The 17,783-nt window shown below is 44.5% G+C and overlaps 1 protein-coding gene across 3 annotated transcripts in view; it reads left to right on the top strand.

Annotated features, from left to right (window-relative positions):
* Positions 1-5,039: 5,039 nt before the first annotated feature.
* Positions 5,040-17,783, top strand: part of TNFRSF13B (TNF receptor superfamily member 13B) — a 35,022-nt gene continuing 22,278 nt past the window's right edge. The window contains exon 1 of one of the 3 annotated variants that reach the window (XM_082706838.1): positions 5,040-5,156. Coding sequence is in view for 1 of the 3 variants with exons in the window: in XM_082706839.1 (XP_082562965.1) it covers positions 5,096-5,156 (61 nt within the window). In the remaining 2 variants the exon portion in view is untranslated. The remainder of the gene's footprint in view (positions 5,157-17,783) is intronic. The other 2 variants (XM_082706839.1, XM_082706840.1) reach the window with 2 other exon arrangements.

Raw genomic sequence — 17,783 nt, 5'->3', positions numbered from 1 at the left:
TGGGATTGAGCCCCGCATCAGGCTCTCTGCTCAGCGGGAAGCCTACTTCCCTCCCTCTCTCTGCCTGCTTCTCTGCCTGCTTGTGATCTCTCTCTGTGTCAAATAAATAAATAAAATCTTTAAAAAAAAAACTAATGATGTACTATATGTTGGCTACTTGAATTTAAAAAAAAGAGAGAGAGAGAGAAAAGAGAGAAAGGGAGGGGACAATTCTAGACCCAAACAAATGACTACAGAGACATAGCAACCACATGCCATGTGTGACCCTCGGCTGGGTTTTCTCTCTCTCTTTTAAGATCTTTATTTATTTGACAGAGGGAACTAGAGAGCACAAGCAGGGGGAGCAACAGAGGGACAGGGAGAAGTAGGCTCCCCACTGAGCAGGGGCTCCATCCCAGGACCCCAGGATCATGACCTGGGGGGCAGATGCTCAACTGACTGAGCTACCCAGACAGACACCCCTCTCCACTGACTTCTGATTCAAAAGAGGCAGCCAAGGAAAGCTGCAGAAGACAGCTGGGGAAATCCAAATATGGATTAGATAGTAGATGGTGTTTTGAATTATTACTGATTTTCTTAAGTGCGGAAAAGCTAAATCTGTGGAAGAGAATTCCGTGTCTTAGGGCTGAGGAGTGAATGTCACGTTGCCTGCAAACGGTTTCCGGGCATCTCAGCAGGAAAGCGGATGGTAGACAGGTACCAGTGTGATCACTTGTTAAAAACCTCGCTGGAGGGTCTGTGGGTATTCATTCTCTACTACTTTTAACCTTTTTCCGAATTTTGAATTTCGTAATAAAAAGTTTTGAGGGAAAAATTTTTTTAAATGGAAAGAGAAACTAGGTCTTCCCGCAAAAGTTTGTGGCTCTTGCTGTAGAAACTGCTGTTTGCTCCTTTGAAGCATGTTCTGCTAAAACTATTTAGCATTCTGAAAAATTAGCACAAATCGAGGGACCGGGTACACTAATGAAAGAGGAAATTCACATCTGAGTCGCATATGTAAATTGCAATCATGAAAATCAGGGCTTTCACTGCATTTCTAAGAAATGACCTTTTTTGGATACTCTTGCTTTTGTCTTACCTCTAGGACTCTCCCAGAGAAGGATCAACAGCATGGCCTCAAAGGGATGGGGTGGGGTTGGCAGACGCCAAGGCGTGGATGAGACAGATACCCACAGCGTCAGAGAGACCACGACACCCAGCATGGTAGAGGTTCTCAGGGCCAAAATATCTCCGCTGTTCTTGCGTAGGGTGGAACTGCCTCATGGGAAAATTTTGATCAACGTGACAATGTTTCCTCTCACCAAGTAATCCGCTTAGGGAATTCAGGCTGTTTGATGAAACACAGAGATAAAATATACATGAAACGAACATATGTAAAGGGTTTAGGACAGTGCCTGGAACCTGGTAAGCGCTACAGGAATGCTCACTCTTGTTATTATTTCTAATGAGCATTTAAAGAACTCCTTTAAAACAATAAAGGATATATTTTCAGTGAAGAAAGGTCGTATGTTTATAGGGCATTGAACCTGCATAAACAAGCGATTGTGTCGAAAAAATGTGCACAGGGTAGGGAGGGAACAGAGGCAAAAATCCATCCTCCCTTGACACGTGCAAGCATGTAAATGCCAGGGTTTTGCTTGGAAGCCTGTGTGACCCAGATCTGGTCACAGTGGCTGCCTTTGAGCAGGGAAAGGGGCTGTCCAGAGTATCTAGATGGAAGGGAAATTTCTTTTTTGCTATATTCCCTTTCACACTGTTAGAATTTTTCTTTACCATGTGCTCGTTTTAACCGTTTAGGTATCTGAATGTATCAGCTCCAAAACCTGGAAGTATACAAGTATCTCTAATCTAGGTTCCAGATTCTTCTGTCCCCTTTAAGTGTGGGGCTTAAAATTAGAATCCCACGTCCCCCCCTGGGGAGAGAGCTCTGAGAGAGGGCTGGTTTCAGAATGAGGTTCAGAAACCTGCAGCACCTGTTCTGAGAGCCCAGGAAGGAAGGGATTCTATTTGCATGGGTCATGAAATTCGAGCTCAGTTAAGAGTAATAATAAAATTCCTCGCAATTCTGTGGTCCTGAAGGGACGGGTCACACGTGCTTTGGTCTGCCTGGTTTAATAAAATCTATTATCAGCCTTAAGAAGCCAGAAGAAAAAAAGTGGATAATCCCATCTGTATGTTCCTGTTTACACAGTCAGGAACAGGAAAAATGAATCTTTGGGGCTGGATGTCAGGATGGTGGAGATTCTAGGGTGGGGGGTGCTGCCTGGAAGGGGCAGGGAGGGGGGCTCCAAATGTTCTAAGTCTTGATCTGGGTATGCACATATGTAAACTTGCTGATTAACCTGCACACTTAAAATATATGCATTTCACTGCATGTAAATTACCTTTCTAATTAGAGAAAGTAGAAAGCAAATAAAATCCACTACCTGTAAAGGGTGTTGAACAAAAGCATTAACAAGCTGTGATCAGCCATGAGACATTAGGAAACCCTACCCTCCCATCCTTGGCCAGCCCAAAACTCAGATTGGAGCTTGTTTGACTTTTGTTTCACGCCTAACCTACGCTGGCTTTAAAACTCCAGGGTGGGATCTCATGGAGCAAGCAAACACATGTGGCTTCAGAGAGTAGCCGTCAGCCCAGCAGGTCTGTTTCTGGAAGGCACGGTCCGCTCGGTAGACAGAGACAACTTTCTAACGGTCAGAACTAACCCGCTGGGAGCCAGCTGCTCTGTGAGCTGCTGAGAGCCCCAGCCCTGGGTAGGAAGGTAAGGAGGAGGTGTATGAGGGCATCTGACAGTGACTCTGGCCATGCCCCGCTTCAACAGGCAGGAAATTCCTAGGCACACAATCTCTGATCGGCTCTGGCTCGCAAATCCAGTCCCTGCCAGCCTGAGTCTGGTTTTGTTACTTTTCACTGGCACAAGTAATACATAAGTATCTACTCTGCGTAAAACTTAAAACGTTACAAATAGGGCTAAAGTCCCCCTTGACCATCTATGCCAAGCCTGGTCCCCTCTTGTCCTACCCAGAGGCAACCATCGTCACCACGCATGTCCCATCAGACTTCATAAGCATCGCATTCATATGTATGGGGACACAGAGAATGCTGCCATGTGTGATCTTTACTACAGGGTATCTTACGGTGGGTATCATGATTTGTCTTGACGATCATCTAGCTCCTGCTTTGTACACTTTGTATAATATTCCTGGTTATGACCTGTGTACCTCATCCAGCCATCCTCCGTTGGATGGACATGTATGTTGTTTTCAGATGCTCCCAATTATTTTTTTATCTTTTTATTATTTTTAAAAGATTTTTATTTATTTATTTGACAGAGAGAGACACAACGAGAGAGGGAACAGAAGCAGAGGGAGTGGGAGAGGGAGAAGCAGGCTTCCCACTGAGCAGGGAGCCCAATATGGGGCTCGATCCCAGGACCCTAGTAGGATCATGACCTGAGCCGAAGGCAGATGCTTAATGACTGAGCCACCCAGGCACCCCCAGATGCTCCCTATTATTAACTGTGCCTCTGTGAACACCCTGGTGCACCTGTGGCATGTGGAGAAGGTCCTCGTACACCTGTGGCACGTGGAGAAGAATGGCACGTGTGTCGTGCAGTTTAATGGACCCTGAAAGGTTGTCCTCCAAAATGGTAGCACCAACTCCCTCCCTCCAGCAGGGCGCAAGAAAGCATTTCCCTAGGTCCCTTCTAGCCCTCCGTATTATTGAACGTGAAGATTTTGCCACCCTGGTAGATGCAAATTCATTTTTCATTGCTGAATTGCATTTCTCTGATCACTGAGATTGAGCAGTTTTTAGGTTTGCCAACCCTGTTTCCTCTCCTGCTGCACTCACTGTCATCCAAGTCAGACTTTTGTGTTCCTCCCCCCTGCCCTCACTCCTGTCCTGACTGCCCCTTGGATGCCCTCCCACTTCCCCTCCACCTGCCGGATTCTTTCCCTTCCTTCCTAAATGCCTTGGGCTTCAAAATCTGTCTCAATCCAGTCTTTTTTTTTTTTTTTAAGATTTTATTTATTTATTTGAGAGCGAGAGTGTGTGAGAGAGAGCATGAGCATGAGAAGTGGGAGGGTCAGAGGGAGAAGCAGACTCCCTGCTGAGTAGGGAGCCCGATGGGGGACTCGATCCCAGGACTCAAGGATCATGACCTGAGCCGAAGGCAGTCGCTTAACCAACTGAGCCACCCAGGCGTCCCTGTCTCAATCCAGTCTTAATCCCCAGGAAGGTTTCCAGGGAGTTGGGAAGGCGTGGAAAACGAGTAACGAGAGTGTGTTAGGGGCTACGGTGCTAATCCACCACACTGTTTATTGAGAACTTACTCGGTGCCAAGAACTTGTTCTAAGACTTTAACTGTGGTGACTCCTTTCATTCTGCTAACAACCTGTGACCTGGGTACAATTATACCCACTCATGAACAGAAAAGACGGAGGCACAGAGAAGTTAAGGGAATTTCCCCAAAGGCTTTCTGCAGGTAAGCAGCCAAACTTGAGGTTCAAACCCAGGGTGTCAACTTCTCGAGTGTTTTGATAGGGCTTAGGAAGCACAGAGAATGGGCATTTAACGTGGCCTGGGGCAGTCAGGGATGGCTTCCTCGAGGAGTTGGCCCCTCAGATGAGCCTGAAGCCAGAACAGGAAGAGATGACCCAGCAATGAAATAGGAAATGGGTGTCAAGGAAAAGGGACAGTGCTGAGCAATGTTTGGAGGCTGGAGAGTGGGGTCACCCTGGCTGCAGCTGGGAACGTGTGCCACGGGGCTGGAAGAAGCTGTGTGGTCCAAGCTGTGGGTCAGGGCCAGCTTGCGGTCATATCAGTTTAATACCTCACCCCAAGGCCGGGCCAGTCCTGTCCTTCCCCTGCTCTGCGGGTGCTGGTGGCCAGAGCGCAGAGGGGGCTCCGTTGATGGATGGCACTGGCGGGGACTCCGAGCAGTCCCAGGCCACCCACCTCAGCTCCTAACACACAGGTGCAGGGCGGGAGGGGGTGCCGCTGATTTACATCCTACAGGTTGGGGGGAAAACCCAGGAAGTGCAGCTCAGGCACTAATCAAATCTCAGGCTAATAATAAACATCCTGAGTAATGAGCGGCTTGGGCTGGAGCAGGCAAGGTGGCCGGAGCCGGGCAGGCCAGGAAGAGTGGCGTGAGTAGCTGGGGAGGTGGCCGGGTGGGGGTGAGTGGGGGCGAAGAGGGCTCGGCCAGGGGTACCCTGCATGGATTCGATGGGGATTGCTGCGCACGGCCTCCACAGCAGACAGGCAAGCTCGGGCAGTCTGAGGGTCGCCCCACGCCTCTGCACATGGACACCCCAAGTCTGGGGGCCTTGGGGCTCTGTACCTTGCACCCCAGGAGAGGAGCCTGGAGCTTGGAAGATCAGCACATAAGCGGAAATTCCATCCCAGATGCCCCCGACCCCAAGCTGGCCAGGGCACCTCAGCCAGGTTGGCCAGGAGGTTTAAAAAGTATTTTATTTTGAAGCCAAAGTGCGGAGGAGAGTTTAATGCAGCTTCTGCATACATCCTCCAGCTTTGACGATTATCAACATATGGCCCCCCCTTTCCATGCCTTCCGTGTTCCCCCAGCAGCCCCCCCTGGATCATTTAAAAGCTAATAGCAAACACTGCATTGTTTGATTTGTGGATTCCTCAGCATTGAACTCTAAAAGCCTTTTAAAAAACAAAAATGAAAAAATTAACCATCAAACTCTGACCAGTTTGAAAAAGAAGCCCCCCCCCACCAGCCCCTAGGTTCACCTGGGTGGCTCAGTCGGTTAAGCGTCTGCCTTCAGTTCAGGTCACGATCCCAGGGTTCTCGGATCAAGCCCCACGTCAGCAGGGAGCCTGCTTCTCCCTCCCCACTCTGGCTGCCACTCTGCCTACTTGTGATCCTTCTCTTCCTCTCTTTGTCAAATAAAAAAATAAAATCTTAAAAAAAAAAAAAAGAAATAGAATGTCGCCCCCCTAGTATTACCGAATAGCTGGTCAGTGTTGAGAATTTCCAACTGTCTCATCAATGTCTTTTCCAGTTGATTTGTTCAAATCAGGATTTGACTACGCCCCCATTATGGCTTTGACTACACACTTTATTTTTAAAGATTTTATTTATTTATTTGACAGATATCACAAGCAGGCAGAGAGGCAGGCAGAGAGAGAGAGGAAGGGAAGCAGGCTCCCTGCTGAGTAGAGAGCTCCATGCGGGGCTCGATCCCAGGACCCTGGGATCATGACCCGAGCAGAGTTTTGTTTTTTTTTTTTTAGATTTTATTTATTTATTTGACTGAGAGAGATCACAAGTAGACAGAGAGGCAGGCAGAGAGAGAGAGAGAGGGAAGCAGGCTCCCTGCTGAGCAGAGAGCCCGATGCGGGACTCGATCCCAGGACCCTGAGATCATGACCTGAGCCGAAGGCAGCGGCTTAACCCACTGAGTCACCCAGGTGCCCCTGATGACACATTTTAATCTAGAACAGTTCCCCTCTGGTCTCCCCTTTCCCCCCTCCTATTTATTATTGAAGAAGCTGGATAGTTTACCCTGTAGAATTTTTATCAGGGTTTTAAAGTCCTGTTTGAAGGCCCGAACCAGGAAGCATAGTTTGTTGGATCCAAGTTTGTTGGATCCATAGTTTGAAGGATCCAAGTCTGTGCTGTGCAGAGGGGACCCCAAGGGTGGGTTTGAGGGGCTCTTCGGGGCCCTGGGTGGCCTGGCCTGGGTTCATGCACTGCTGCCTCCCGCTCTGTCCTGCTCCTATCAGGCAGGGAGCACATCTTTTCTCTGATTCCTTTTTAAACCTACTAACCTTGTCCCCAGACATGTCCCCAGCTAAGGGCTCAAATGTATAAAATTTCTAAGACCTTCAGAGCAGGCAAGGGCCAGAGGCCACCTTGGCTCAGGCTGAAACTGCCCCGGGCCCCCAGGACCACGGGCCTGGAATTGGTCAGAACCATGACGGGGCACTGAGCGTGGCTGCCATGTGCCCCAGAATCCGCCCTGGCCTGGAGTTCAGGGTTCTAGCTCCCCGGTGTTCACAGACTCCCTGTGTGAGCTTGGATGAGCCTTTCACCTCCCCTGGCTGTGTTTCCTCAGCTTTACTATGAAGAAGGGCCTCTGCCCTACCAGATGTCCCTCAGAACCTTGAAAGGGCTTTGAACCTGCCAAAGCCCCTCTTGAGGAGTCCCAAGCAAAGGCTCGGAGAAGGGCTGCAGTTAAAAAAGCTTTGGGTTTCTTTAATCTGGCATTTTCCGAACTAATGTGACCACAGACGTCTTTCTCGGTACAGAACTTCTTAAGCCAAGCACACGAGGAATCCCAGGCAGAGGGGTCCGACCATCATCCCCCTGGCTGCTCTTGGGTCTCAGGGTGCAGGAGGCCGGGGGTGTGAGCCTGGTCCTCAAAACCAGGCGTGCAAGGGGTTCTCCCTTCTTCCCTCTGTGTCAACAGAAGTTTCTCGAGGTTCTATTCTGCCTGGCTGGTGTCAGTCTTGGGGTTTTCCTGGCTCTTTGGGGGGTTGGATGATGGTTCTGGGATTTTCTGTAGATCCAGGTCACGGTGGAGGAGTGGGGAGCAGGCATGGCACCATCGGGTCCCTGTGAGGTCCCACAGCTTGGTGGCACCCAGACCATGAGTATGTCTCAGAAGCTCTCTAGGGCTGCCCTGTCCAATCTAACCCAGAAGTCCCCCATCCATAACTTCACAGTGTGCTGGGGTGGCAGCAGCACCCTCCTTCTCCTCTCCCCAAAAGAGGGAGGGGTCAGAGTCCTCTCTAATTTGGTTTGATCCTTTTGTATTTTCAATTTGTGTTTTGAGTAGATAGTGGTCACACACCGGAAGTACAGAAAGTATAAAAAGGTAGATAATATGAAGTCTTCCTTCTCTCTCCGTCCTTCAGCTGCCTAGTTCCTGCCTCCCTGGAAAGAAAAAGGCTTAACTGCCGTATCCTTTATACATCACACAGTTTACCCCCTTAAAGTGTGCGAGGCAATGATGCTGAGTGTGTTTGCAGACTGATGCAATCAGCACTATGATCTAATTTTAGAACATCTTCATCACCTCACACTCTCCATTCCTCCCCACCCCAGGCCTTAAGTTATCACTAATCTGCTTTCTGTCTCTACAGATTTGCCTGTATTTTTCTTTTTTTTTTTTAAGATCTTATTTATTTATTTGACAGACAGAGATCACAAGTAAGCAGAGAGGCAGGAAGAGAAAGAGGAGGAAGCAGGCTCCCTGCTGAGCAGAGAGCCCGATGTGGGGTTCAATCCGGGAACCCTGGGATCATAACCTGAGCCAAAGGCAGAGGCTTAACCCACTGAGCCACCCAGGTGCCCCAGATTTGTCTGTATTTTTCTTAAAAAGATTTCTTTATTTATTTGGGGAGTGGGGCAGAGAAAGAGGGAGAGAGAGAATCTCAAGCAGATTCCCTGCTAAGCACGGAGTCAGACACAAGGCTCCATCCCAAGAGGCTGAGCTCGAAACCTGAGCCAGAGTCAAGAGTCAGCCACTCAACCGATTAAGCCACCCAGACACACTTAAGCTCCTGTTTTGGACAATTTTATAAAAATCGAATGTGGTTTTATCCAATTGGGGCACCTGGGTGGCTCAGTCATTGGGCATCTGCCTTCACCTCAGGTCATGATCCCAGGGTCCTGGGATCAAGCCCCACAACAGGCTCCCTGCTCCCTCCTCTCCTACTCCCCCTGCCTGTGTTCCCTCTCTGGCTGTGTCTCTCTCTGTCGAGTAAATAAAATAAAAATCTTAAAAAAAAAATCCAATGTGGGGCACCTGGGTGTCTCAGTGGGTTAAGCGCCTGCCTTTGGCTCGGATCATGATCCCAGGGTCCTGGGATCAAGCCCCACATCGGGCTCCTTGCTCAGCAGGAAGCCTGCTTCTCGTTCTCCCTCTGCCTGCTGCTTCCCTTGCTTGTGCTCTCTCAATCTCTCTCTGTTTCTCTGTCAAATAAATAAATAAAATCTTAAAAAAAAATCCAATATGGTGTTTTGCAAACTGCCTTCTTCCTCCTAGCATGATGTTTTTAAGCTTCATCCATTTTGTAGTATATATCAGCACTTTTTTCCTTTTTATGGTCCGATAATATTCCATTTAATAGATCTACCACATTTTATCCATTCATCAATTGATGGACATTTGGGTTGTTTCTGCTTTTTGGCTATTATGAATAATGCTGCCATGAACACTTGTGTTCAAGTATTTGGGTGGACATGTTTTCATTTGTCTTGGAGCGGAATTGCTGGGTCTTAGAGCAATTCTCTGCTTAACACTTTGAGGAACTACCAAACTGTTTTCCACGGTAGCTGTACCATTTGATACTCTTGCTTCCTGTATGAGGGTTCTAGTTTCTCCACATCCTCAGGAATACATGTGATTATCCCTTTGTTCATTATAGTCATTTGTACGTATGTCAGTGTGGTTTTGATTTGCATTTCCCTATTGACATGTGATGTTGACCATCTCTTCATGAGCTTAGTAGCCATTCACATTATCTTTTTGGAAAAATGTCTAACTCCTTAACCTATTTTTAAATTGGGTTGTTTTTCACTATTCAATTATAAGCATTCTTTTATATATTCTGGATTCCTCCAACATATATATGGTTTGCAAATATTTCCTCCCACTCTGTGGATTGTCCTTTTATTTTCTTGTTAGTATTCTGTGAAACACAAACGTGTTTAATTTTGATAAAGTCCAATCTCTCAATCTTCTCTGTAGCCATTTATGCATTTGGTGTCATTGCCTAACCCCAAAGCATGAAGATTCACTTGTTTTCTTCTAAATTTATCATTTTAGCTCTTACATTTAGATCTATGATCACTGGGAGTTAATTTTTGGGTATGGTGGGAGGCAGGAGTCCAAATTTCCTTTTTTTAAAAGAAAGGATTTATTTATTTATTTGAAAGAAAGATCACACGTAGGCAGGGAGACAGGCAGAAGGAGAGAAGGAAGCAGGCTCCCCACCAAGCAGAGAGCCCGATACAGGGCTTGATCCCAGGACCCTGGGATTATGACCTGAGCTGAAGGCAGAGGCTTTAACCCACTGAGCCACCCAGGTGCCCTAGGTGTCCAAATTTCTTGTTTTACACATGTCTATCCTATTCTCTCAGCAATCTTTGTTGAAGACTATCCTTTCTCCCATTGAGTTGTCTTGAAACCCTTGTTGAACATCAAAGCCTAAATGTTAGGCTTTATTAATGGACTCTCAATTCTATTCCATTGGTCTATGGTTATCTTTATTCCAGTCCTACACTGTCTTATTTACTATTGCTTTGAAATAAGTTTTGAAATTGAAAACTGTGTCTTCCAACTTCCAAAAAAGTTCTTCTTTTTTGAGATTGCTTTGGCTCTTCTGGGTCTCTTGCATTTCTATATGATTTAAGGATCAGCTTGTCAAATTCTGCAGAAAAGTCAGCTGTGATTTTTTTATTAGGATTGCATTGACTCTGTAGAATAATTTGGGGGAATATTGCCATTTTAACAATATTAAGTTTTTCAATCCATGAATATGGGATGTCTCTCCATTTATTTAGGTTTTTTAAGATTTCTGTCAAAAAATTTGTAGTTTTCAATGTACACAAGTTTGGCACTCTTCTGTTAAATTTATTTCTAAGATTTTTATTTAAAACACCATTTTTTTTGTTTCTTGTATTTCTTTGTATGTATGCTAACACTTAACAGATTTGAACTTTCCCCCTTTTTGCAAAAAGGAAGGAAGGAAGGAAGGAAGGAAGGAAGGAAGGAAGGTAGGTCCGACCCTATGAACTATGCTGTTATGTACACTATTTTTGTTTTTGTTTTTCCACATAATATATCTTAGAGTTCTTTTCATAGCAATATACAAAGAGCTTTGTAATTCTTTTTTTAGAGATGCATGTAGTCCTGTATATAAGCATACTATAATTTACTCATTCAGTCCTCTATTGATGAGCATTTCAGTTTTTACCAATCTTCTGCTATTACAAACATTGCTGCAGTGAATTTATTATTTCACACTCTGGGATAAATCCCAGAGTTTAATCACTGTATCACTGGTAAATGCATCAGTAATTTTGACAAATGTTGCCAAATTGCCCTCCACGAGCGTTATCCCTACCCACCCCCCCTACTTTCCATACTGAACTGGAGTACCAGTTTCCTCATGACTTTGCCATTAGAAGGTATTATTAAGCTTCTGGATTTTTAAGTCCATTAAAGGGAAGATAGTATCAGCACGGTTGTCTTTGAATGAACCAGACATCTTTATGATGTTTTTCCCTGTCTGTGAACTGTCCACTGTGTTTGCTCAGTTTTCTATTGGGTAACTGGCTTTTCCCCTTCTATTTACAGATATGAACTGCAATGTTTTGTTCTCACTTTCTATTTGCCTTTAGACTTTTCTGAAGGCATTTTTGGTCGTGTTTGGGGTTTTTTTGTTTGCTTGTTCTGTGAAGTCTATTTTATCAGTCTTTTCTTTTACGGATTTTGGATATGGGGTTATAGTTAGAAAGGCCTTTCATACTCCAAGGTTACAAAGAAATATCAGGGCATTTTTTTCTCTAGAACTTTTGTAATTTTATTCTTTTTCACACTTAAATCTTTGGGCTGGTGGTTTTGTTTTTGTTATATATACACACACACACACATATATGTATATGTGAAGTTATTTACATGGATACATACACATGTATATATGTATATATGTGTGTGTGTGTGTGTGTGTGTGTGTGTATAAATATATATATATGAAATTATTTCCTGTGCTGGTTTCTGGTCCACTTACTTTGTCTATTCCAGGAATCCTCTCCCCTAAGTTTTAAAAGCAAAAGCCAAGATTTTTGCTTTTCCCTCTCTCCACTCCAGGACACTTCTGCCCTGAGTCCTACTTGAATGGAGGAAATGCAGGCAGGAGAGGGGGAAGAGTAAAACTTGAATATTGTCCCAGCCCAGCTGCCTATAACACAGTGCAAAAATGGAGACTGCTATTCATTCCACAAGTCTTTACTGAGGACAGCAATGTGCAAGGTCATTTATGAGCATTTATCAAGGACCTATTATGTTCTGGTTTTATGGAAAGCACAGACTCAGAGATGAATGAGACAGTGAAATGAGGCAGAATGGCTACACCTCCAAATGTGAGTTACAAAACAAGAAAGATGACCAGGTAGACATGCTCAGACCACAAGGTCATCCAGGAAGACACATGTGAGACAGCTCAGAGGAGAGGAGAGGCAAGAGGATAAGACAGGTATGGGGGCAAGTGTTTTTAGAAAATTATGATGCTTAAGCTACAAGTTGAGGCTGCAGGAGAAGTTCCCAGGCCTGGAGGGCTAATTCGAGGATATACCATTATTAATAAAAATATTCTATCATTATAAGAGATTCTATGGTTTTATATTACTATAAAATGATTATAACTGTGACTATAATTAATCCATTATATTTTATACCACTTGTATCAGACAACTAACCAGCACTTGGCAGCTGTGTCTCAGACCAGTTACATGCATGTCACATACACATCCTTGCGAGAACTTTCTCTGCAGAGGAAAGCCAATATCCTCCATTTTGCAGATAAGGAAAGCTGAGGTTGTGTGCCGTTTCCCAAGGTGATTCAGTGGTGAGTTGTGGTTTCCCCACCACACGTACTTTGGTTCTCTCAAAGTTCAGCCACTGAACTGTGGCAAATCAATTTTCAAAATGAGCTAACAGGAGGCAAAAATTATAATAGGTAGAAATGGTCATCCCCTTTTTATAAACCAAAACTGAGAAAGTGACTTGACTAGGATTCCCAAGACCCAATTTAGTTCTGACTTAAATCCTGTGTGGGGACAATGGGCTCACCACCCTGAGAATCTCTGAAAGGTAGTTTGGGGTGGGGGCTGGCTGAGGTCAGTCTCCGACCTGTGTTCAGTATTTCAGAAGAGCCTGGTAGGAAATCAGTTACAATGAACTGAAATGAAAAGCCACCTTCTCATTCCCTTCTTTGTCTCTTCCCATCACCTTGTCCTCTTACCTCTCCCACCACCCCAACCCCTCTACCTCCTCTTCCTTCTTTTTTTTAAAGATTTTATTTATTTATCAGAGAGAGGGGGCGGGGAGAGAGCGAGCACAGGCAGACAGAATGGCAGGCAGAGGCAGAGGGAGAAGCAGGCTCCCTGCGGAGCAAGGAGCCCGATGTGGGACTCGATCCCAGGACGCTGGGATCATGACCTGAGCTGAAGGCAGCTGCTTAACCAACTGAGCCACCCAGGCGTCCCTCTTCCTTCTTCTTCATGTAAATAAAAGTGAGGTTGTAAGTGGTCATTGCCTGTTCTCCTGCGGGTGCCCCAGGTATCAGGCTGTGACCTCCTCCGGGACACGCACCCCATTTCTTCACATGGGAATCCCCTCCTGACCTCACCCCACCGGTGACAGCCTAGCTCAAAGCCCCCAGTTCACACTGTGTTTACTTAAAGACTGGATGAGAAATTCCTCCCGTCTTGAAGTTGTTTTTGTCCTTTCTTTTCAATTCAAGATTTTTTTGACAAAATTGGAAAGAGTCAGAAGGAGGACCTGAGATTTTACATCCCTCCTGTTCCTTTCTCATGGGGATGGGACTCTCTCCCCACCACAGAGAGAGATATGGAGTTGTCTTAGGCCCTTAGGCAGGAATTTGCTCTTTTATTCTTCCCTTGACTCAGGCCCAGGCCTTGGCCAGCACAGTACTCCATATTGCAAGGAGTGGCAGTATTAATAAGGGCAATAGCTCAGAAGGTTAACTTTTTACTAATAGCCCAGTACAATGCCAGGCAAAGCAGCTGCCATGCATGAAATGTTCACATTGTCCATATAAAGTAAACAATAACATCCCTATTTTACAGATGGGGACACTGGGGTTCCAGGAGGTGACGTTCTGCCCCAAGACCACACAGTTAGGAAGTGCTGGGCCCGGGATACATAGTCCAGTGGTTCCCAGCCCTTACTACCTGATAGCTTCACTGGGCTCACTCTCAAAGAGTCTCAGAATATAATAGGCATACAGTGCTAGTTCTTGACTTTCCAATTTTATATACTATGTATTAACTTCCTACTTTGTAAGACAAGAACTCAATTCTTACATCACCGTCTGTGTCCGCACAACCTCTCCTCCACCCAGTCTCCCAGAGCCCTGCCTTTTGTTAGACCCATGAGACTGTGAGCACGTCTGATACAGACAATGGAGCTGACCGGATGATGGATGGAACAGCAACAGCAGTGTACTCAGCCAGCCTGGCACATTGTGTGGTTGAATCCATCAACACCACAAATGCCTTTGGATCCCTTCAGCCAACCCAGCTGTTCAAGGATAGACTGCTCTCTTTGCTGTCGGCTAATCAGTTGCCCCCAAATGTAAAATGCTCTAGAGTTCTGTTCTTCCTTTTATTCATCCTCTCTTGTAAGTCCCAGTATTGCCTTTGTTCATTGACAGTGGTCTAATGGCTATCTCCACTCACCCAAATGCGTAACATTTGTTACTCATAATTCAAAGTCTCTGAGTTACTCATGGACTGTTGCTCACACATTTATGATGTTGTGGATTTTGTTTCCAGCGGAACCATACGGGTTCTATGATTTCCCTGGGCTTGATAGCGCCTCAGTTTGCTCTGTGCGTATCAGTAATTTATCCGCAGCTCTGTGACAAGCTCAGCCTGTCAGTTGGCCAAACATACTCACTTGTCTATTATTTCAACGTTTTCATCGGAGACCTTTCTTCCCTCTTTTCTTTTTTAGCTGGGAGAGGATTCCCTCTAGGCCTATAAATGCTGTCCCCAGAGACTTCTTTCATCATGATTCTGAGAATTTTAACTTCATCTCTTTGCTGAGATGGAGCCACTCTTTCTCCCCCTCTCCTCATTGTTTTGTTTACTCCCTGCATTGGATGGAACATATCCCCTAGTAGCTCACCAGGAAATGGTGCATGGATGGAAGATAAACTTTTTTTTTTTTTTTTAAAGATTTTATTTATTTATTTGACAGACAGAGATCACACGGAGGCAGAGAGGCAGGCAGAGAGAGAGGAGGAAGAAGGTTCCCCGCTGAGCAGAGAGCCTGATGCGGGGCTCGATCCCAGGACTCTGGCTGGGATCATGACCTGAGCTGAAGGCAGAGACTTCAACCCACTGAGCCAGCCAGGCGCCCCAAGATAAACGTTTTTGAGATTTTGTGGGTCTCATAACATCTTTATTTGACCACATACTTGATTAATAACATGCAGTGTTCTAGACTGAAAATATTTCTCTCTTTTTTTAAAGATTTTATTTATTTATTTGACAGATAGAGATCACAAGTAGGCAGAGAGGCAGGCAGAGAGAGAGATAGAAGGAAGCAGCCTCCCTGCTGAGCAGAGAGCCTGATGCGGGACTTGATCCCAGGACCCTGAGATCATGACCTGAGCCGAAGGCAGTGGCTTAACCCACTGAGCCAACCAGGTGCCCTAGACTGAAAATATTTCTATCATAAATTTGGAGCATTGTTCCCTATCTTTTCCTTCTGGTTTGCTTTTTGTGTGTGTGTGTGAAATATACAGAATAAAATTTAGCATTTTAGTCATTTTTAAGTGTACAATTCAGTGGCGTTAAGTACATGCACAATGTTTTGGAACCATCACCACTATCTACCCAAAACTTTCATCCTCCCAGTTCCCTGCCCCGCCCCCAGTGCCTGGTAATCTCTAGTCTGCGTTCTGCCTCTGTGAACTTGCCTGGTCTGGGTTCCTCACTCAAGTGGAATCATACAATGTTTGTCCTTTTGTGGCTGGCTTATTTCACTAAGTATAAGATCTAGAAAGTTCTTCCATGTTCCTCCATGTGTCAGTGCTTCACTCATTTTAATAACTGGATAATATTGCAGTGTACATAGCTCTTTTTACTTATCCTTTCATCTAATGATAAATACTTGGGCTTTCCACATTTTGGCTATTGTGAATAACGCTGCTGTGAACGCTGGTGTACAAGTGTCTGTTTGAATCGCTGTTTTGAGTTCCTTGGGGTGTATTCCTAGAACCGGAATTGCTGGGCCCAACATTAGCTCCGTATTTAACTTTTTGAGGAACTGCCAGATTGTTTTCTATTGTGGTTGCCGCCTTTTGCATTCCCATAATCAATACATGAGGGGTCCGATTCCTCCACGTTCTTGTCAACACTTGTTATTTTTCCCTTTTTTGAAAATAGCCATTCTAATGAACATGAATGAACATATCTCACTGTAGTTTTGATTTGAATTTCTCTAATGACTGATGATGATGACTATTTGTATATGCTTATAGGCCATTTGGATGTCTTCTTTGGGAGAAATGTCAATTCAAGTATTTTGTCCCTTTTGGCTTGACTCGTTTCATTTTGGTTCTTGAGTCTCAGTAGTTCTTTATATCTTCTGCATATTAATCCCTTATCAGAGATATTTGCCCCCATTCTGTGAGCTCCCATTTTTCACTCTCTTGATATGCACAGAAGTTTTAAATTTTTATGAAATCCAGTCTATCTAGGTGTTGTATCAAAAGTGTCATTGCCAGATTCAATCTGTGAAGACCTTCCCCTCTTTTCTTCTAAAAGTTTTAGTTTCAGCCTTAACTTTAGGTCTCTGATGCATTTTAAGTTAATTTTTGTATATATTGTAAGGTAAGGGTTCAACTTCATTCTTTCACATGTGGATATCCAGTTTTCTCAGCACCATTTATTGAAGATTGTCCTTACCCCACTGAAATATTTTGGACCCCTTTTGAAAGTCAATGGATTGTTTCTGTGAGAATTTATTTCTGGTCCATTTCTATACCATTCCACTGTTCCAGATGGCCGTCATCATTCCAGTATTATACTACTTAACCGTTTACTTTAGCTTTGCAATAAGTTTTGAAATCAGGAAGTGCTGGTCCTTCAACCCATCTTTTTAAAAAAATTTTACTTTTTTAAAAGATTTTATTTATTTATTTGGCATAGAGAGAGAGAGAGAGATCACAAGCAAGGCAAGCAGAGAGAGAGAGAGGGGGAAGCAGGCTCCCTGCCGAGCAGAAAGCCCGATACAGGGCTTGATCCCAGGACCCTGACACCACGACCTGAGCTGAAGGCAGAGGCTCAACCCACTGATCCACCCAGGTGCCCCCCTCCAACTATTCTTATTCCTCAAAGTTGTTTTGGTTTATTCAGGGTTCCTTGCAATTCCATATGAAGTCTTAGGATGAATTTTTGTATTTGTATAAAAAAGTTACTGGGATTTTGTTAAGGATTACATTGGATCTGTAGATCACCTTGGGTAGTATTGCCATCTTAATATTAAGTCTTCCAGTCCATGAACATAGGATGTCCTTGTTTAAGTCTTCTTTAATTTCAGTCATGTTTAGTAGTTTTTCAGTGAATGTGTTTTTGCTACCTTGGTTAAGATTATTTCTAAGCATTTTATTCTTTTTTTATGCCTTTGTAAATGGAATTGTTTTCTTAATTTCCTTTTAGAATTGTTTGCTGCAAATATATATATTTGTGTTTCAATTTTATCCTACAACTTACCATTAGCTCTAATAAGTGTGTGTGTGTGTGTGTGTGTGTGTGTGTGTGTGTGTAACTTTTAGGGACTTTACATATAAAATCATGTTATTTGTGAACAGAGATAATTTAACTTTCTCCTTTCCAATTTAGATGTCTTATTTCTTTTTCTTGTCTAATTGCTCTAGCTAGAACTTTCAGTACTATGTTCAATTGATGCAGTGACAGTGGTCATTCTTGTCTTGTTGCTGCTCTTAGGAGGGAAGCTTTCAGTCTTCCACAATTGAGTAGG

Source organism: Mustela nivalis, assembly GCF_964662115.1.
Source record: "Mustela nivalis genome assembly, chromosome: 17".
NCBI classification, from domain to species: Eukaryota; Metazoa; Chordata; class Mammalia; order Carnivora; family Mustelidae; genus Mustela; species Mustela nivalis.
The sequence above is the reverse complement of the archived record's forward strand: the minus strand, read 5'-3'. Positions and strand labels throughout refer to the sequence as shown.